Genomic DNA, 20,564 nt, shown 5'->3' with positions numbered 1-20,564 from the left:
TTACTTTTTCTTTACTGTTGGATCCATTTATTAATGTATTAATGATCAGCAAATAAGTTTACTAATCCAACCTTTGTGTCCTGTTCTATGTTAATGAATTCATTGTTATTAGCAGGATATGCAATAGCTTTTAACAAGGCGCGTGTGTGTGTACAATGCATCTTTATCAGCTTGAAAAACAGTGTAAACTTGAGTCCCTCAGCCACTCTGAACCTCGTTCTTCCTCTCTGCAGCTGAAGTTCCAGTCGATGAGGTTCCAGCTGTGCCGTCCTACATATCAGACCGCTACAAGGTGGGACGCATGTTAGGCGATGGAAACTTTGCAGTCGTCCGAGAATGCGTGGAGCACTCCACGGGACGGGAGTACGCCCTGAAGATCATCAACAAGGGCAAATGCAGAGGAAAGGTAAACTGTGACGCCAAAGGGGTCCTGTGCAAGGCCACCCCACCCAAGCAGGAATACTGTTGCTTGGCTTAAATGTTACTCATGTAGCCAGAAAAAGATTACTTGTATTCAAAACTGCTAAAATATATATACAAAAGTATCAGTTTTGAAGATGACTCTAATTATTTAAGTTCAATAAAACTACGAAACAACTAAGAAGAACGAAGTAAACTAAGAAAAACAACAGTTTGCAGTTCATCAAGGCACACAATTTCTATGTAGGATTACTGTAACAGGAGATGGAATAGAAAGTACCTTCACCTACACCTTAAAAGCAGATTAATCCTGATCTGTGTCACTTAAAGAGCAACAACCACCAAAAATCCTGTTTTCACTGACCTCCAGCAGTTTAACTTCTCGTGTTGCTTCAGCAATGAAGAGTTGTACTCCAGTGTGTGTCAGCACTCCATGACATCACTGTTAGGTGTGGTTTAAAAGTGCAACAGAGCACACTTCACCCCTACAGAGGATCCACTTTACTATTTCAACAAATTTCTTTCACTTGGCTAAACTCAATTTCAATTCTTATTTATAGGAGCACATGATCCAGAACGAGGTGGCCATCCTCCGCAGGGTCAAACATCCAAACATCGTCCTGCTCATAGAGGAGGTGGACACTTACAGCGAACTCTATCTGGTCATGGAGCTGGTCAAGGTGTGTAGCCATGTTTGCATACCGTACTTACATGTTTATGTTTGTGCATCATCTGCTCTGGTTTTAGACAGGCTGGAATCCATGCTGACATAATGGATCGATGTATAATTAATACATGTTGGTGATCATTATCTCCAACTTGAGAGCGACAGAGAGGACCAGGGCGGCAGAAACAGCAGACCAATCTGAAACATTCTGGTGAAACAAATGATGAATTCCAAACAGTGACACTGTGGGATTGAGAGAATCGGTCTGTGGCCCGAACCGCTCTCGTGTGTTCTTGCTCTCTCAGTCAAGAAATGTTTGTGCATCATTCAGGAGCCAGGAGTGTAATCCATCTGTTCATGTTGTGGTGTAGAGTACTACAGAATATAGATGAGAGGCAATCTGTGGAAGAAGTGTGTGTACGTGTGAGCCTGTCCAAAGTAGGAGGATCGAGAGGAGGCTGTTGATGAATGAGGTGGAGAGAGTCTCTGCCAGAGAGAGAGAGAGAGAGAGAGAGAGAGAGAGAGAGAGAGAGAGAGAGAGAGAGAGAGAGAGAGAGAGAGAGAGAGAGAGAGAGAGAGAGAGAGAGAGAGAGAGAGAGAGAGAGAGAGAGAGAGGGCTCAAAATATAGCCAAAAGTAAACACAGAGTTTTGTGTTCTTCTGCCTGGTGCTGTTGATCGGTCCCATAGTTTCAATTAAGGAAAAACTTTAAGGAAAAACTTTATATTTTATATACTTTATATTATGTTTTTGCTTCAACATGACAAGGCCCATAAAGAAATAGTTTTTCGATATGGCATGGAAGAACTTAACTGGCTTGTACAGAGGCCTGACCTTGACCCCATCCGACACCTTTGGGATGCCACCAGTGAGCCAGGCTTCATCACCAAACACCCGCAGCTGACCTCATTAACGCCTCTCAGCTGAATGGGGAAAAACGCTCCAAAACCGTGTGGAAAAGCCTCCAAAGAAGAATGGAGGATGTTACAGCAGCATATTAATGTGTAAGCCTTTGGAAGTTCGATGTTCTACAATCACATACAAGTATAATGTCCGAGTGTCAACATACTTTTGACCACACAGTGGGGGTAGAGAAGTGGTGATAAGGTGACAGCGCGCATGTTTAAATAATTGTCACTGTGCAGGCTGGATGCCGACAGTGTGTCTGAGTCTGTGCTGAAAAAGAGAGAGTTTGAGAGATTCAGCACTATTTTAAGCTTTTGTTCCACTTAGTCCTCTCAGAGAGAGAGAGAGAGAGAGAGAGAGGAGGGGAAGATTCACACAAAGTGAAAAATATGTACTAAGAACTGAGGAAAAAGCGAGGAAAGAGGAGATGGTGAAATTAAATGAAAGGGAAATATCAAAGACAGGGGAGGAGGAGATGTTTCAACCAAGGTAACGTATAAGGACACAGTTTACCGATCTAGCTGCAAAGCAAACGAAAACGCTCGCTCAACTTTCTAGCCAAAAACTCCTCTCAGCAGAAAAAGATGAGCAACTGTGAACACTTGGAAGTGAACCTGTCAGGTTCTGTGCGTGAAAACTCCAAACAGAAGTGAGTTTGTTCCTAATACTGACAACCCAGCCGCCAATCATGATTTTTTTTTTCTGCAGGGGGGAGATCTGTTCGATGCCATCACCTCTGCCAACAGGTACACTGAGAGAGACGCCAGCGGCATGCTCTACAATCTGGCCAACGCAATCAAATACCTCCACAGCCTCAACATTGTGCACAGAGACATCAAACCAGAAAACCTACTGGTGAGTTCACGCGGAGTGGGTCTGCATGTGATTTCACTGTGGACATGGTCATATATCTTGCCGCAGTGTAGCCTCCCTCTTGTCTGAATGAACAGTGAAGTAATATCACTCACTCTGGACTCTCACAGAGGAGATAGATGACTCATCCCTGCTGCCCTCACACCTCCCGCTCACTCCTTCTCCAGCTTTCTTTGCATGTGCATTCCGTCCCTCCTTCTCCCTTCTGTCGACCTCCTGGTTGTCTTCTCATCCTCTTCCCTCAAATACTGTTCTTCATCCCCTCCTTTGCACCGTCTACCACCCAGAGTCCCATTGTACATGTGATGGTCGGGCCAGACTTGTGGAAGGAGTTGTGAGCCATAAACCCAAAGCAATTTTGTTTTGTTTGTTTGTCAATTTCGAGTTAAACGATGCTGAAACGCCTGAACAACTTTAAATGTTATAATATGTATTATACCAGCTTTAAGCTTTGTTTGCAGTCATACTTTATTAAAAGGTGCTACTATAAATGTTGTGTAATTGCTGATTGAAAGTCAAAGGAAGCGCAAACTCGTCTAAAGCTACAATGCAACAATGTTTTTTATGCGCTTAGGTGTATGAGCATGCGGACGGCAGCAAAAGCCTGAAACTTGGAGACTTTGGTTTGGCGACGGTGGTGGACGGCCCCCTCTACACTGTCTGCGGGACCCCGACATATGTAGCACCTGAAATCATCTCAGAAACAGGGTAAGAGTCATGTATGAGTCATGTCTTCATGCAGTTAGGCTGTAGGTTACAGCTTATCTTTGATACATCTGAGTCATGATATATCTTTGTCTTTGTGCAGGTATGGCCTTAAGGTGGACATCTGGGCAGCTGGAGTCATCACCTACATCCTGCTGTGTGGTTTCCCACCCTTTCGAGGGTAAGCTAAAAGCAAGCTCGATACACCACCGAGTAGAAATGACTTTTTACTCACATAATGTCACATTCGGAGTTGTGTATGAGTTCCCCTAATGGCTTCTTCACTCCTGTGAACATTGTTGATCGGAGAAGTGTTTTACTCATGAAGGCACACGTGGAAATGTTTTGTTTGCAGGAGCAGTGACGATCAGGAAGTGCTGTTTGATCAGATACTAATGGGACAGCTAGAATTCCCCCTACCGTACTGGGACAACGTGTCAGAGACAGCCATGGTGAATATCTATGTTAGTAAGGACATCATCTGTTTGTGTGTGTTGTGAACACAACTGACTTGACTCACCAATGTTTGTTTGCTGCTGAAGGAGCTGATTCGATCCATGCTGGAGGTGGAGGTGGATCAGAGATACACGGCCCTCCAGGTGCTAGAGCACCCTTGGGTCACTGTAAGTACAGCGTTAATTGAGCTCACATCTATTGAGTCGCAATAACTTCCCGTAAGTGCTGATTTGTTTTCCTCTCCTCTCGCCTTGCTTGATACAGGATGAGGGTCTATGTGAGAACGATCATCAGTTGTCAGTAGCAGGGAAGATAAAGAAGCACTTCAACACCAGTCCGAAGGGCAACGACACCACTGCAGGAGTGTCGGTCATTTCTGTAAGTCACCACCACTACAGTCTACAGAACCCATAAACCAACTGCTCCGACATATCGAAAGTTGCTGTTGAATTGGTTGATACAGAGTTCTACAGTTTTCTGCAACTTCATTTTAAATTCGTTTTTTTTCTGCCTCCAAAGACAGCTGCGACTTTCTGAGTGAAGTTAGTTTGAAGCTTGTTCTGTTGTCAAGTGAACTGCTGTTTAGATTGATTGTGCCGGTTTCTCTTTGTGTTCAGTTGGATGACAGCTTTTCTACGCAGAGATCTGGGTCGTTGGATTTCTACCAGCACCCGGCCATGTACTGGACAAGGTACGCCAGGTTTCCATAGAGATTAAAGCCGGTCGATTTTCACAACAAAACAAAGCACAATAGTGTCTCTGAAGTTGCTGCCTCCCTCCTCACTGCGTGACGCTGACTGGCTGCTCTGTGGTCTTTGTGCTGGGCTTTCTGCTCCTTCCCATTCATCTGTGTAAACGCATCTTTGTCGTCCGTCTTTTGCGAATGCCTCGTCCTCTATGTTGTGTCACTGTGTATGAGTGTGTCAATAAGGAAGTACAAGTTCCCCTTAAAATGACCTTTGTGGATGTGTGTCCTAAATCTCTCTGTTGAACATGTACGGATGTTCGCTTGCTTGTTCCCTGCCAATTTAAGTGATTGTTTTGATCGATGTCATGCTCCCTGGCTGCCTCTAGAAATACCCACGCTTGCTATTAAGGTCCCACCACCCAACTCCTGTTGTGTGACTTTTTCTACCATTGATTTATGGAGGACCTAGAAGTTTCTAAAGGTTCATAGTTATAATTGTACTGGCTGATATCTACAGTACACAGACAAGATGAATTAACAACACTTGAATGCATAAATAAACACAACAATTTGAGCTGTTAATCTAGCTTCAGGTGCTACAACAATAAACAACAGTAAACATAATTTAAGAACTGGGATGTTGAATCAAAGCTTTTAATTTAGGTTTTGATTTAATATATTATGTATTTTAATAAAAATTTTGCTTTTGTTTATCCCTCTTCTCAGTGTCCAATTTAATATCAATTAATAACTTAAATAACATGTGCAAGGCTCTCCTGGTCCCCCATACTGGATTACTGTGTGACCAGATCCCGGGATTGGGTATAATCATAATGTTCTCCTCTTCCTCCCTCATTCAGGCCACCCCTCTTGATAAGGAGGGGCAGGTTCTCAGACGAGGACGCCACCCGAATGTGAAGCCACTGCCTTTGCAAATGATGCTAACAGTGACAACAGTAACAACATCAACAGCAAAATCACTACGGGTGGAGCCCCCCAGTTGCCTCCCTGGCCTGCCCATGGCCCCTCCCTCTCTGACCCCTGACACTTGCTCTGACCCTTCCCCGAACCTCAGCTTCCCATCTGACTCTGATGACATCTCCATCAGCTCAGCCAGTATCTTCTACTCCCCCATCTCGCCCTTCTAGAGAGGAGGCGGAGGGGAGGAGGAGGAAGAAGCAGCAAGGAGGGGAAATCCTCATCCAGCTCCTCCCTCTATATGGAGGAGGAGGAGGAGGAGGAGGAGGAGGAGGAGGAGGAGGAGGAGGAGGAGGAAGAGACGTCAGCCTCCCCTCAGTCTCTTTTCTAAGGCTGGGGGTGAACAGGGGGAAACCGTGGAGGGAGGAACAAAAAAAAAAAGAATGTCAGAGAACTTTGAGCTCCACTGAATATATCTTTCCAACCTGGAGGAGTGATCGATCAAAGGGTGGATCGATGAAAAAGTGGGTTGAGAGAAAGAGGCAACAAGAAACAGAGACCATGAAGAAGAGGGAAAAGGTGGAATGAGGCGAAATACTTTTTTATTTATTTATTTTTAAACGTTCTCTCATCTGAGCACATGTTGAAGAGCTCAAGGAGCGAGAAAGGGGCGACAGTATCGTTTACCCTTCTGTGATGATCCGGGCTCAACATGGAAACTTCCTTATGACGGAGCAGCTCTACAAGGCAATATGAGAATATGGACCAATGTTCATGTTTTATTGAACCTTATTTATTCATTATTTAGTTACTGCATTTTTTTTTACATGTATTTCCCTTTTTCATAAAGAATACTTCTTTGTTGGATTGTCCTACGAGCTAGCAGGAACGACAATAATGGAAAAGTGTGTAGAAGTAGAGCTCATAAATGTTGAAGTAGGCTAACGTAGGCTAATGCGGGGAATTGAGAGCTACGATGTGTAGAGGAGTGTGTTTCTTACCAATGTGTTAGATACAGTGTTCAGATAAATGATCAAAGACAGCATTTGTGCTATAATTCTGTGCACCACACAGTATTGGCATTGCCTTCCTGTGCTGTTGGATTGCAGTTTTAGAGTTTACATTTTACAGAGACTGCTATTAAGACAATAATGGTGCATTTGATCTCTCCATATACTTGTGTTAACTGCTTCATACATGACATCTTGTTCCACAAAATTCAGCAGCATTTGGGTGCTTGTGTAGCAAACTCACATTTTGTCTTCATGCGCACCATTTCACAATCATTCTGAATTTATATCATATTAATCTTGATATTTTGCAATGCTCATGTACACATATGAAGCCTGGTTTATGTATTTTTCATACTTAAACACTAAAGTCATATTTCATCCACATATTCCAGCAGTTAGGAAAGGTCTCATTGTTGCAGTCATAGGTGTACCGGTTTGGAGAATTGTTTTAGGTGGTAAATGAATACAATTAGCAGTTCATGAGGGCTGCCTATTTGCACAAAGTCTAGGTGTAGTCAAAATGAGAGACAGTTGCCAGAGAACCAGCAGACAGGACAGGAGACAGGACAGGAGATGATTCATTTCAGCTCTGAACAACCTCATTCATGACTTCATTTATTCAGATGAAAGCATGACAGACATACAGTAGCCTATTCTTAAATAAAAAAATAGTTCTGTGATGAAGTATTGTTCATATGTTATGTAAATAACATAATTTAATTTATTTTGATAGTTCACAATACAGTATATTTATTTACTAGTAATGAGTTTATGAAAAATGTAAAAGAAAAAAACATTCATACAGTCAGTCGAAGAAAATAAATAACAATATAAATGTGTTGAAAAAGACCATTTCAACCTGATGTCCCACTTAGACGGATGTACACAGACAAATCTAGAGAAGAAGAGTCCATCACCTTTGCTTCTCGTCAAACACTGGGAACGATGTCACTTCCTTTGCAACAGCAACCGAAAAAGGGATTTCCAGTAATTGATGTGAGATAACGGACAGGAGAAGCCAGAGGAGTAAGAAGAGCGATGATCTGCAATGGTCGAACTTGTCTGTATTTATTCTTATCACAACACAAACACAGTAATGTGCCACCATGACCAGATCAGTATGAATTTGTCTAGCTGTTGAAATCCACTCATTCCGGCACATGTGGTTTTCCAAAGTGCTCTCACAGCTGCACTACAGTATTACAATCTGTTGCAATACCAATACTTGTACCTCTGTTCAACAATGGTGTATTAATAATAACAGTACTAATTAAAATTGGTTTCAAAAACAAATTCTCTGTGTTTTACTATGGTTTGATGTGTTTAGATTTTAAAACTTTAAAACAGACAGACAGTAGATAATTGATGTGGCAATGGACCACGAAAGGTCCCCAAATGTCTGAGTTTGCTGCAGACAGATTTAGTGAATTGTAAATTTGCCTTGTTTTACAAAAGCACATCCTCCCACTCAGGTTTTTGTTTTGCTATTGTTAACAGTTATCTGCAGGGGTGGCACTTGACTAGAGGGGTACTTGATAGTTGTGAATCCCACAACAGTTGAAGCCAGAGACGATGGATCAAACATTTTCTGTACTTGACAGGGCAGGTGCTCAGCATACAGTGGGGATGATAGAGGCAACTTTACATACCTATTTTTATTTGAAAAAGAAAATCATAAAATACAATGAATTGTTTTGGACATACTATACTATGATTTTCATGTTTTTTACTATGACATTTTCATATACTTTTTTTGACAAACTATATAGAGTGTTGAAAATTCATAAAACGGTCATAGTATAATATGACGAAAAAAGTCATAGTATTGTATGTCATGAACATATCTTATAAGTCACAGTAGAGTATATCATCCTTTTTTTTAAAACACTACATTGTTGTGTAATTTGTCATGATTATGTCAGAATAATGTCATAAAAAGTCATGGTATATAGCATGTCACAAAAATGTATGATATTAAGCTACCATAAACATTCCTAAACATTGACATGAAAATCATAGTAATGAATTTCATAAAAATACAATGTAGAAAATATCATGAAAATCAATGAATGAAAATATGACAAAGAAATGTCTAGTCGGATGCTATAGTGCTAAAGGTTCCAGTATGTTACATGTCGTAGAAACGTCTTAGTACAGCTTACACATGTGATACATTTGATTGATTGTATAGTATTTTACAAAAAAATGTCAAAATATTGTATGCCAATACAACAATTTATAGTACAACATAAATGTGTCATTAAAAATGTATAGTATAGTATGCCATAAAAAAATCATAATAATATAAAAAAAGTTATAAACAAGGTCATCGTATATTGTAGCGAAATGTAAAAATATACCAAATTGTTTATTTTCACAGACCAAATCATGTATCTCGCCCATGTCTATGATCTGACTTTTGAATCCTTTATAATAACTGTGCTTTACTCTTATTTACTCTTTATTTCCTTGTGTTCCACGCGCATGAGGCCGCAGGAGGTAGCAACCCTAGGTGTTTGCTCGGCACTGATTATTTAAGTAATGAAAACTAATCAATTTAATGATGCATACAAAATGTATCCTTTTAGATTGTAAAATACGTTATTAGCACCAAAAAAAGAGCATAAAGGCGCATGCGTTGTATGCGTTGCGTGTTGGCCACTAGGGGTCGCTATGTGTCAAATGGAGCCAATGCAGCGAAGAAGAAAATTATTGTAAAGCAGTGACATTTGAAACCTATGGAAGTTGAATGGTAGGCGACAAGAAGTCCTACGATTTAATTAAAGTATGTATTCATGACACACCGCATTCTCAAACTGGACAGTATAGTAAACTGTGGGGGTGGGGGCAGCTGTGTGAGGTAACTGTTAACTAGCTCAGCGTTTTAACGTGAGCTGACTGCAGAGGTTTGATAGGTAGCTAGCTAGCTAGCTCGCTGCTGCTACAACCGCGATCATGAGTGAAGATGACAACTCAGCATCAGCAAACAAAGACAAAGACTCGACTCTGTTGTTCACTAAAGACGGGCAAAGGTACTACGTGAGTAAGAGCGGAGTAGTCGACAGCAGGAATGTGATAACGCCGCACGAACCGGAGAACAACGTCTCCTCTTACGACATGGACGACATGGACGAGGAGAGCGATGTTCTGGACACCTCGGATCCCAGGGACAGCGCCGCCAGCCCGGAGGAACTCAACGACGAGGAGACCTCGGAGGGCGACAACGCACCCAAACAGTGCACCTATGAGGGGTGCACGGAGACCACAACGCAGGTGGCGAAGCAGAGGAAGCCCTGGATGTGCAAAAAACACCGCAACAAGATGTACAAAGACAAGTACAAGAAGAAGAAGAGTGATCAGGCCATGTCCAGTGGAAAAATTGACGTAAGATTCAGATATACTTTCATTTAAACCCACCATCATGGTGTGATAGAGTGTCCATACAAACCATACAAAGTAGACTTTTATTACAAACCATCTCCACATCTAGATATTTTAGACAGATGACTGAAGAAGAAATTAATTTGAGAGGTTTACTGAACAACAATACCAACAAAACTCTCCCAGTTAATTGCGTGTTCTTGTGTATTTGCATCTCTCAACCAGGAAAACACGGAGGAGCGGCCTGTGTCTGTGAACAAACAGCGTCTGGGTGCCATCGGTGACCGGCCAGCCAGACCCTCCCTGATCGAGCAGGTCCTCAACCAGAAGAGACTGGTGAGTCATAGCTGGACACATTGACTGTCGTGCCATGATGAAACCACAGATGTAAGGGCCACCAAGAGCCTCCAGAACAGCCTGTGTAGCTTGGCATATGATGTGTGTTATTTTCATACTTAAACTATTCAGGGACCCCTTCCCTTCAAGGGGCTATGTGGACTCAATCTATGTCTGGAGAATGCCCCCTACTTTCAAGACAGCATCTGCATCCGTTACCTTTTTCCTTTACATTAATATGTCATCCATCTGTCTGCATGTCCTCATTCTTCGTGTTATATCTTATTTCTCGTAGTATGGGATCCTTAAATGTTTCCATGCTCAGCAGCATGGCTGAACACATTATCCAAATGACTTGCATGCATCTGCTTAGTGAACTGCTTAGTGCCAAGTGAACGCGTTTGAAAGCTATTATATAGACATCACTTTTTAATGTACGGAGACATTTTGTCACAAGGCGCTCTTCTTCCCTAAAGTGGGCTTTGCATCTAGAGAAATATCTGTTTTTGTATTTTGCCCTGATATTTGAATGTGTGCGTTTCCTTCAGTCACTGCTCAGAAGTCCCGAGGTGATCAGCTTCCTGCAGCAGCAGCAGCAGCTCCTTGCCACACAGAGCCGCAGCCAAACACAGCAGCAGTTCCCGGGTTGTTGACGCCGGCCCGTCAGTGTTTTTGCACAGAGAGCACTGAAGAAACACTGGCACGTCATGCGTAAATGGAGCGTAACCGTGTACTGTGAACATGACTTTCTCCAGCCAGACAGCCATGCAGAAGAAAGAACAACATGGTAATCAAGAGACGTTTTAAAGGCATCGTGAGACTGGTGGACTAAACTAGGCGAACTGATCTAAATCCCTCAAACGGCATGACTTTCTGCCCATGTCTGGTGCTATTTCCATGTCTGGTGCTATTTCTTTTCACTTTTACTTGTGAATTTAGTTTTTAATTCCCATTCTTTGTGTTAGTCCCCTGTCTTCATGTGACAATAATAATGACGGCATTGGATTGCGATCGTTTTGTCAAAGTTATTCAGATGTCTCAGTTTAACTGAATAATATTGTGAGCTCAATGTGAGCCTCCCGTCTTTTCCATTGCTGAAAAAAAGAACATGGCAGTTTCTTTGTGTTTTTGAGTGTGTGTAATACTTTTCAGTCCGAATTATTCACTTTGTTTTTAGCCTAATGTTGTCTCTTGAACATCAACGTGCTGTTATATGTGACAATCAATTGTGTGATGCATGTTTGGAGCCCTGTTGGAGGCACTTTCAGGACTTGTTTTTACCACACTAACTGTATACAAAAAGGAAAACAAATCAAGTTTGGTTGGATTTATATTGATCATGCTCGCTATGTTGTGCTGTACGCTACTGTATGTTGATCCTGTGTTGTTAAGTTGAAGTGTATATTCTGCTGTGAATATGAGAGTAAAAGTATTAAGCTAATATTGAGAAATGTCTTCTTCTTAAAACAACTTTAATGGAACAAGTAAAAAGCAAACGCAGTCAAACAGTTAAAACATGGAAATAGAATACATACAACCGTAATGACATTTACAACACGTAATAACACTAGTATTTGAGTACCTTCAAATGTATATTGTTTTTTCTTGTCTTGGAGTGCAGTTAATGTCCCAAAGACAGAGAGAGACGATAAATACCTCATCAGTCTTGCTGAGATTAAGGAACACTTGATCGTTTAACTACATGAGCTGTCAATTATATTCAATCACTCATGTGTTTCAGTTATGTGGCATGATGTGACAAAGCTGTGGGTAACACAGGTTTTTGTAATTTAGTTTGAGATGTCAAGAGACGACAGAGAACCTGGACATAGTAGAACATACAGAGTCTACGACTACCTGTGTGGAGGACCAACAGCACACACACACACACACACACGCGTGTGTCTGTGTTATGACACTGAAGAAATAGGGTTGTGGGGGGACCCCATCTGTGTGAGCACTTTGTCCAGCCACTGCAGGGGCCCGTGCAGATGTACCTCGATCCAGCAGGGGGTGCTGGTCACATCTTGACGGTGGTATTCAGCACCCCAACCCTGATGAGAACACACAACAGTAAATCTCAGCTGCTCATGTTGACAGTTCAGTTAACGATTAAAATGAGTGGGTGATCCCACCTTGAGTACAGCAGGATTTGACATGCTCAACAGCACATTAAGTCCAATATAACAGCATATTAAGTTAGGTTGAGAAACTGAAGAGTGGATATCGAACTTTTCTTATGAAGCCATATAGGTATCAAGCAAAAGGAGGATCACCGACTGCATTTCTCTGGCTACATGTCGCCTAATCCCAATTGTTTAATTCACCAAGAAAGCTCAGTACCTTAACAAAGCTCATGCGGATGGTGCACATCTTAGTGAGCTCGTAAACGACCTCAAAGCCGTGGTTAACCGACTGGGCGAGGAGCTGGGCAAACAGCTGGTTGTTGAAGATCTTGAGGCTGCAGCCGCTGGGGATCTTGCACACAGTGGTGGTGTGGAAGCCGTGCTGGAAATTACAGTTGCGGCTCTGGACGAAGATACTGCTGTCGCTCAGACACTCTGCATACACCTCGCCGCCCACATAGTACAGGTGTAAACCTTCGAGGAATGGAGGAGAAAATCGTGAAATAACGAGTTGAATGTTTAAATAAGAGGTCCTTTTACTGCGGCGCAAACGCTCATAATGTCAAAGCTGCTTTTATCCAGGAAAACATCAAAGATATATTCTATCACTTTGTTGTTTACAGACTGAAAATGCGGTGTTGTTTTCACATTATACAGAGCGAAACCACAATGGAATCTGCTTGTAAATAAGGAATGTCTGAGTAGTGTCTGTGAGTCGGGGACCAACTGCCCTCGACCCTTTTTGTAACCCCTATCATTCAAAACCACAAAGTGCACTGTTTACTGGAACCTAGAGAGGCTTGGTGTCTCTCGCTCCAACAAAGGCAGGCTCTCGAAACTCTTTTATCATGAGACAAAAAAAATGGGCTGCAAGATTCAGTACAAGGAGACAAGCTGAGCGCAAGCAATTGGCTTCCAAAAGACACGCACTCAGTGGACATCTGTCAAACAACCTTCCCCTGAATTCTTGCTTTCACGCCTGTGTTCTGATATGAATCACCCGCATGAGTCGTCCAGCCTACCTTTGCCTATGTGCCTGCGTGTGTGTTCGATGGTGGAGTTGCGGTTGACATTGGAGAGCAGGCCGAGGCAGAAGCGGTTCTTGTTGTTGGATGGGTCTGTGAAGCCGTCCACCAAGACGCTGCGGGACGACGCGTGGAAAGTCTCCCCCACCCGGTTGTTGAGCTCGTAGTAAGCCACTGAACACCAATACTCTGGTTCCTCGTAACATACAGGCCGCAAATCTAAACGGGAGCAACATGAAGGGTTGACTTAGAGGTGGGCATTTCATGACAGATACTAGATCAGATGGATGCAAACAATTCTACGCGTTCCCTATCGTGGCAAAAGTACAACTGGAGATATTAATGCCTCAGTATAAATAGTATAACAACATCTCTATCTGACACATATATATATATAATCTCCTGGTATCGTGCTTGTTGTTTATTAGCCGTAAATACTACTTAAATTGTATGCTTTTCTATCTTCTGCATATCTCATCTTGTGTGAACTGAAGTTACCTCTGTGCGGAGAGGAAAACGTGAGTTTGAGGGTTTCTGTGGAGTTACTGGGCTTCACATCATCTGGAGGGCTGGTCTCCATCATGCTGTATGGAGGTGGGGGAGTCTCTGCTGGAAGAGCACGTCACAAATTACAGGGACAGGATAAAAAGTAGTCGATGTGCACTCAGAGGTTGAGAGATCCGAGGGCATGAATGAAGTCAGAAACCTGCTGGCATGACAGGTGTTTGCCTGCGACCTCATAGACCGTAACACTTGTAGTGTCAGCTTGCTCATTTTGGTTCCTACCTGTGATGTGATACGGACTGCCGGGCTCTGCAGAGCTGTTGGGGGAGTTGGGGTAACTCTGTGAGGTGGGAGACTGGATGAGGGAGGAAGTAGGGGAGGAGGAGAAGGAGGAGCAGGGCAGCGTGGGGAAGGAGTCTGGGTAGGTGGCGTTCTGGGGCATCAGAGGCTCACTGTGCAGGGAGGCGTTCCTGAACTTCGCCAGTAAACTGTGTTGGGGGTTGAACTCGCTGTGGCGTGGGACCAGAACTGGGGGCAGCACTGGGAGGAGACAAGAGACAGGAAAGAAATAGGTAGTGAGGGAGTGAGCAGAGACAAAGGGACCCAGAGCCAAGACCAGATGCTGTTATGAAAGATCATATTACTGCAAATCCTTTTGCCCTGGGAACACTGTATCAGATCAAATGTCTCGTCTCCGTTTGGGAACCCACAAAAGAATTACTGTCATGATATTAAAAAAAAATCAACAATGGCCGTATTATTTTACAGCAAACTCAGAAGATGTTCTCTGATAATGTGTTTACCTGGCGTCTCCACGCGCCTGTAGTGGTAAGGGTTGACACAGATGTCCTTCTGCTTGGAGCTGAAAGCAAACTCACAGCACTCCAAGGCTTTCAGCTCGTGGTGGGACTGCAGGTCAGGCCAGCGCCACACCCTGCAGTAGATGACATGGGGCAGCCCCTTCCTATGGGACACCTGCAGCCTCCCGTCCAGCGACCGAGGAATCGTCACACACTTGCCTGAAGGAATCAAATGAAACAACACCGAGAGTGAATCTGCAGATTGTGTTTAAACTTCTGTTGTTTGTTTAATCATTCATTGTCATGATGATAGCTCATAGTGGTGTGAAACCTATGAGCTCACAGGTATGAAACATCCTCTTTATTGACTGGTTCCCAACATCTTTACCTTATGACCCCTGAAGTAAAGCAGCAAAGCAAATTGTTTCATTTAAATAATTCAAGTTTTTCACAAGATATCGGCAAAACAAAAGACATTAAAGTCCAAAGAATTACATTATTTTGACGAGCAGACCTATGTTTTGTCTTCTTTCCTATTAATCATCTTATCGCCCTCTCATGTTTATCTTGTGACCCCCCTGGATGGGTTCTGGACCAGACCACAACTGAACATTTGAGACTGATACTCACTGGGCTGACCAGGACAGCTGAGGGCTCTTTCCAGCTCCTCCATTGCCCCCTTCGTCTTCTTTAGTTTCTTCACTAGAGAGTCCACAGCCTTTTCCGCCCACTTCTCCTCCTCATCCCCTTGTTTCCAGCCGAGCAGGCGCTTCACCGCTGGGCTGGTGAAGGAGAATAGGGATGTAATGGATGTAGAGGAGCTCATTATGAAATGGGTAAATGGGTGGTGAGATGAGGTGATGGATGCCGTTAAAGGGATAATAGTTCCCCTGAGGCCAGGAGTGAGGAGTCAAATAATAAGAAGCCGGGACGGAGCAACGGGTAAAAGAGGTATCGTGGCGAGTCTGTGCAAACAGAGCAGCACCGGTGGAGGAATTGAACTTCCCAAGTGCAGCACACACTCTAAATCCCCTCTCTGTGTTGGCACAGAAGGGATCCGGCAGCTCTAGATTTGAAGCCTCCTGCAGGGAAGGTTATTCCTCACAGTCGGAAATCCAGGTCAAGTTTCAATCATCTGGCAAGAGAAGAGAGAGAGAGAGAGTATTAACTGCTAATTTAGCTGAAACAACTGCATGGTTGGAGAAATAGTTCAAGTTAGGTATAGAGACCATGGGATTAAATTGTAAGGGGAATTTAGCACAGTGAAATCAAAGACCGAACGCCACATGAGCAAAACCTACTCATATTTAACAATCTGGGCATTGGGGGTGTACTTCCATGATAAGGAGGCTGGATCAGGACACTGATACATCGACCATGGCTGTATCAAACTGATCTCCCACAACAACAAGCGTGTTATTTTTTTCTATGGAGAAAATGCATGCCACACCATTTCAGAAAGAGCAGGGGAAGATGGCCAAGCTCATTTCTAGATTCACCAACAATGAGGAATGTCCTTTCTGGCCTCTGTTTCTATGATCATGGCACTGACGCCCAGGAGCCATACTGTCTGGCCAAACACATCACAGGACAGGAGAGGGGGAGGGAGGGGGAGCTCTCCCTGTTTTTGTGTCTTTCTTTCTTTCTTTCTTCTATACCACCTACTTTTAAGCTGGACAGAAACAGACAAAATATCTACTCTATTCCAATATATGTAGGTTACCTTTTGAGTCCCAAATAAACTCGTTAGAGCGCATCACTCCAGTAGCCCCACTTTGCTGATAAATCATTCAAACTTTCCCAAATATACAATAAAGTATGTCTGTACGTTGATGGTGGTGATCTACTTGTAGCCGAACGTCTTGTGGTACGGAAGAGGCGATCATGTTTGACACAAAGTGTTTGTAGTAATGTCAGATCATTTTTGCATGTCAGATTATAACCGCTCGTTTGCTCGTTCTGCTCTTCATGCACGCCTGTTTGTTTATGCGCATCTAATGCAGATTAGGAAAAAAACACTCTAATCATGCAAAGCGTTTATAAACGGTGAACTAGAAACTCTTTTAACCAGTTGTTGGCTTGGACGCCTGATTATTCTAAAATGCGCAACAGAACCTCGCTAGAGTTTCCGAGACTCTGTGGCTTTCCAATAAGATGGATCTCAAAATACACACAGGTAATGAGAAATGTGAATCAGCATCATGTCCTATATGGTGATGTGACCAAAGCTGATTTCCCTCAGGAATGAAAAAAACAAGACAGCTGGGGTTTGACAACAAAAGCGCACGAGCTCAATGCGGCATCAGTCTGGTGCTTTATGGAGTCTGGCGTCACTCAGTCTGCAGGCTCAGATAGGCTAATTACCTCATGCTTTATCACCAGGACACCGCTTCCCTAAAAAGTAAACACGCCAGCTTCCCTTTACTACGACTACATTGAGTCATTTTGCTGCGAATAAAACAATCCAGGATCTTAACTTACCTATGAACGCACACCTTGACGGTGAACTAACACGTGATGATAAGCTCGGCAACCAAAAGCATCCTTGATAACATGTCATACATTCAACCAGTCAGTTAAGTACCAAAGAGAACAGAAACAACACTTGAATATTCTTAAATGTGTGCTCAAAATAGTAGCCTAGAGCTATCTATTGATTGTCGATTTATTCTCAGGTATACCATGAGCCTACATTTGTTTAACCCCAGTTCTGTCACTATATGAAAAATAATATATAAAATAGTACAACATTGAATCTAAAAAAAGTTGTGCGTCAGTAGGCTACCCGTGAGCATATTACTACGAGTATTTCACAACAAGCATCTTACATTTTCAACTTCCCAGCAAATCCACCAGAACAGATATAAAACAGCAAATTGTTAGTTCTGGAAATATATAAGGTGTTTATTTACTCACCTCTGTTGTGATGACAAGTGCACCACAGACAGCCGTGTGCGTGTGGAGAGCCAGTCTGTAGTAAGTCGAGCCAGCACACTGGAACAGCGAAGGTGTGTGTCTGTTTGTTTGCGCGCGCGCGTGCGTGCGTGTGTGTCTGTAGAAGCGTGTGTATTGACTTTGAAGTGTCAAGTCAGTCACAATACAAAGTACATCCAGTTGAACATTTCAAAATAAAAGCAATGTTGACTAAATGGCGCATTTGAGTTGCAAGGTGACAGAGGAAAACGAAAGTAGGTCTGGAGATGCTCGTGTCTTAAATTATGTCATAAGTTAAAAAAGAAAAAATGTGTTTGGTACGAGAGGAGATACTAAAACAGGTTAGAACACAAAAAAGAAAATTCAACAATTCAATCTGTTATAGACTATGATTTTACATATAGCCTGTAGACCCCCATTAGATGGCAATAGACAAATGTTGCATAAAGAAGTGCAAGATATGTTTTTCATAACTTTAATTATTATTGCAATATTTTGCATAATCAGTTAATTGAATATATACAGTATATAAATTGATGAATGAATATTGATTCCTTGTATACAATTATTTTTACATTTGTGTTATTCCATTCACCATTGTGTGCTCCAGTGCTTGTTGCTTCAACACAGAAGAAAGTAAATTAATTTTATACTAGGAATCAATATTTATCCATTTTCTATATTTAGAAGGAGTCAGTAAAACGCACATTTGATAAGCATATTTAAAGAGCACCAATCGGGTCTAGGTTAGTTGAGATGAAACAATCAATATTTCTATATTTTTATTTTGCAAATACTTAATACATAACTCACCACTCCCATTTATTTTCCAGAGGCAAACTCCAGATATCTCAGCCCAACAACGCTCGTGCAGGTCATCGCTCATAGTTCAACGAGAAACTATTGAATTATCTGCTTTTATTGTGAAGGTACAGCCACACTACTTTCCGGTATGTCCTGGCAGTCTGCGGTCGCCTTGATGCAGGTTTGAAGAGCCCGGAGCCTCCGCTCCTCCAGCAGCGCCAGTCGAGCGCCACACAGCCTCGGCGGCGTCAGCTTGGCTGGAACCGCAGCGCCTGCATGTAAGATCCCTCCGCCTTCCCCCTCCTGGAACTTTCACAGTGATTTCAGATTCAGGCACCGCAGCTGCATGCACGTGCGCTCGTAGCCCCACCTGAGCCATCTGTCTCCTGGTCACTGGCTCTAACGGAGGCCAGGGAATAAAACAATCACACCTGTTCCCCTTCAGACTGATTCTTATAAATGATATAGACATTCATTCAAAACTATTGCTACAATAGTCTATACTGTTATTTGTGTATCATACCTGAATCATTGTTAAAGTTAAGATTCGGTTTGTTTTTTGGTCTTTCATTCATATTTGGTTATTTTCTGATGTAGGTTATTGTATCACTATAATAATAGGATGCAGGTGGCGGATCTTGGTGCAATGATGATAGAAGTGAAGCATCCATTCCATGAGTTATCTTTTACCAAAAGATATAGGTGCGGGGAGCCGTGTTTAACTGGGACTCATGAAAATTCCATTAAATAACTATTTCGGCTATTGGGCTATTACTTTAATGTGCACGCGCGCACATGCACAGAGCGCAAATCAAGCTTTTTTCCTCTTCATATAAGGGAAGTTGTTTTGATATCTATTGTTATGAGCCATATGAGGTCTTTCGCATTGCGGATGGATACGATCCTTTATCGGGAGTGCCGTGGCTAGTCCAGTTAATGACGCAAGCCCGGCTGGCGACAGCGAGTCTACAAGTTTGACATTTTCAGTTTACAGCAACTGCTGCGGAACGCAACAATCCTCCCGGCACCAAGTGAAAGCACTCTGCGAATCCTGGCCAAAAAAACCTGATGATTTTGATCAGGATAAAACTGCCGTGTGTCACAAATATAGGTGGTGGTCTATCAAAGCCAGGTATTACCAAAAACTAGTCCGGGTACTCAAGGAAGACGCGAGGAGGTAGAACGAGGAGCGCTCTAAACGAGCCCATAAGAAAACAACCCAGCAATGCGTGTGCTCTCAGAGTAGTTATTTGGCTTCCAGTCTTTATATTAATGGTCATCTATTAGGGATATCGCATACAAGTTAAAGTGAAAACTTATTCCCGCAGTGACTCGGGTAGATCAGTGAAATACCCCTTTCATGTAAATTGCGTCACCTTTTCTAACTGAAGTGCTGCCTCCAGGCAGGAAACAGCAGCCGGGGTATGGTTCATTGGCTCTCTGTGTCTCGTCTGGTGGCAGAGGGCAGACAGACAGACTAGCAGGCAGGGCACAAACAGGATGCGCTCCCCGGGGGCCCCTGAGCGACATCCGCATCTTTGCGGAGCCATAGACCCTCAGGCTTGCATAAGAAAACAGCACCATGAAGATTCATTTGCTCAGACCGCAAAAACGCTTGCTGGACGCTTTCCAAGATGCTCACATGAGGTTTAGGAGACAGGGAAAGGCTTTAGTAATAAAGGGTTTCCCCACTCTTTCCTGCCAAGGAAAGGCCAAACTCATGATGATGACCCCCCCCCCCCCCCCCCAGCGAACTTCATCTGATGATTTTAGTTGCGAAATCTAATTTTATACCAATTATATGACCAGCAAGTGGGGTCAGATCCTGCAGATTTCTCGAAAATAATATTTAACTGATATGCTCCTGGGCCTAGTTTCTTCTGAAGGATGTCTGATCCCCAGTTTGGGAAACAGTGAGCACTAAAATGGTGCATCCGACAGATTTTTCAGTTAGATATCAAGCACTTCGAGAAAGATGCCATTAGCAGTGTGAGGCGTTATGTGTGACT

The 20,564-nt window shown here is 42.9% G+C and overlaps 3 protein-coding genes across 4 annotated transcripts in view; 2 read left to right on the top strand and 1 right to left on the bottom strand.

Annotated features, from left to right (window-relative positions):
- The window catches only part of LOC306787695 (serine/threonine-protein kinase DCLK1-like), a gene marked incomplete at its 5' end in the record, with an annotated part of 37,674 nt that extends 31,973 nt beyond the window's left edge, over positions 1–5,701 (top strand). For both annotated transcript variants that reach the window (XM_079282924.1, XM_079282923.1), the window contains 10 exons: positions 234–406; positions 981–1,100; positions 2,701–2,847; positions 3,440–3,573; positions 3,674–3,751; positions 3,926–4,022; positions 4,113–4,193; positions 4,291–4,404; positions 4,644–4,717; positions 5,575–5,701. In XM_079282924.1, coding sequence (XP_079139050.1) covers positions 234–406; positions 981–1,100; positions 2,701–2,847; positions 3,440–3,573; positions 3,674–3,751; positions 3,926–4,022; positions 4,113–4,193; positions 4,291–4,404; positions 4,644–4,717; positions 5,575–5,632 — 1,076 coding nt within the window. In that variant the 3' untranslated portion in view covers positions 5,633–5,701. The remainder of the gene's footprint in view (positions 1–233; positions 407–980; positions 1,101–2,700; positions 2,848–3,439; positions 3,574–3,673; positions 3,752–3,925; positions 4,023–4,112; positions 4,194–4,290; positions 4,405–4,643; positions 4,718–5,574) is intronic.
- A 3,678-nt stretch (positions 5,702–9,379) lies between these two features.
- On the top strand, positions 9,380–11,740 carry rfxap (regulatory factor X-associated protein). The gene is made up of 3 exons (XM_079283574.1): positions 9,380–10,029; positions 10,252–10,362; positions 10,911–11,740. Exons 1-3 carry the CDS (start codon positions 9,601–9,603, stop codon positions 11,013–11,015), a joined length of 645 nt encoding a protein of 214 aa, XP_079139700.1. The 5' UTR covers positions 9,380–9,600; the 3' UTR covers positions 11,016–11,740.
- A 169-nt stretch (positions 11,741–11,909) lies between these two features.
- On the bottom strand, positions 11,910–15,643 carry smad9 (SMAD family member 9; the record flags this gene model as incomplete). Its single annotated transcript, XM_079283071.1, has 7 exons — positions 11,910–12,416; positions 12,706–12,962; positions 13,511–13,732; positions 14,012–14,122; positions 14,300–14,557; positions 14,821–15,036; positions 15,448–15,643. 7 exons carry the CDS (start codon positions 15,641–15,643, stop codon positions 12,273–12,275), a joined length of 1,404 nt encoding a protein of 467 aa, XP_079139197.1. The 3' UTR covers positions 11,910–12,272.
- Between the last annotated feature and the right edge of the window lie 4,921 nt (positions 15,644–20,564).

Source organism: Melanostigma gelatinosum (assembly GCF_949748355.1).
Source record: "Melanostigma gelatinosum genome assembly, chromosome: 14".
Lineage (NCBI taxonomy): Eukaryota > Metazoa > Chordata > Actinopteri > Perciformes > Zoarcidae > Melanostigma > Melanostigma gelatinosum.
The sequence above is the reverse complement of the archived record's forward strand: the minus strand, read 5'-3'. Positions and strand labels throughout refer to the sequence as shown.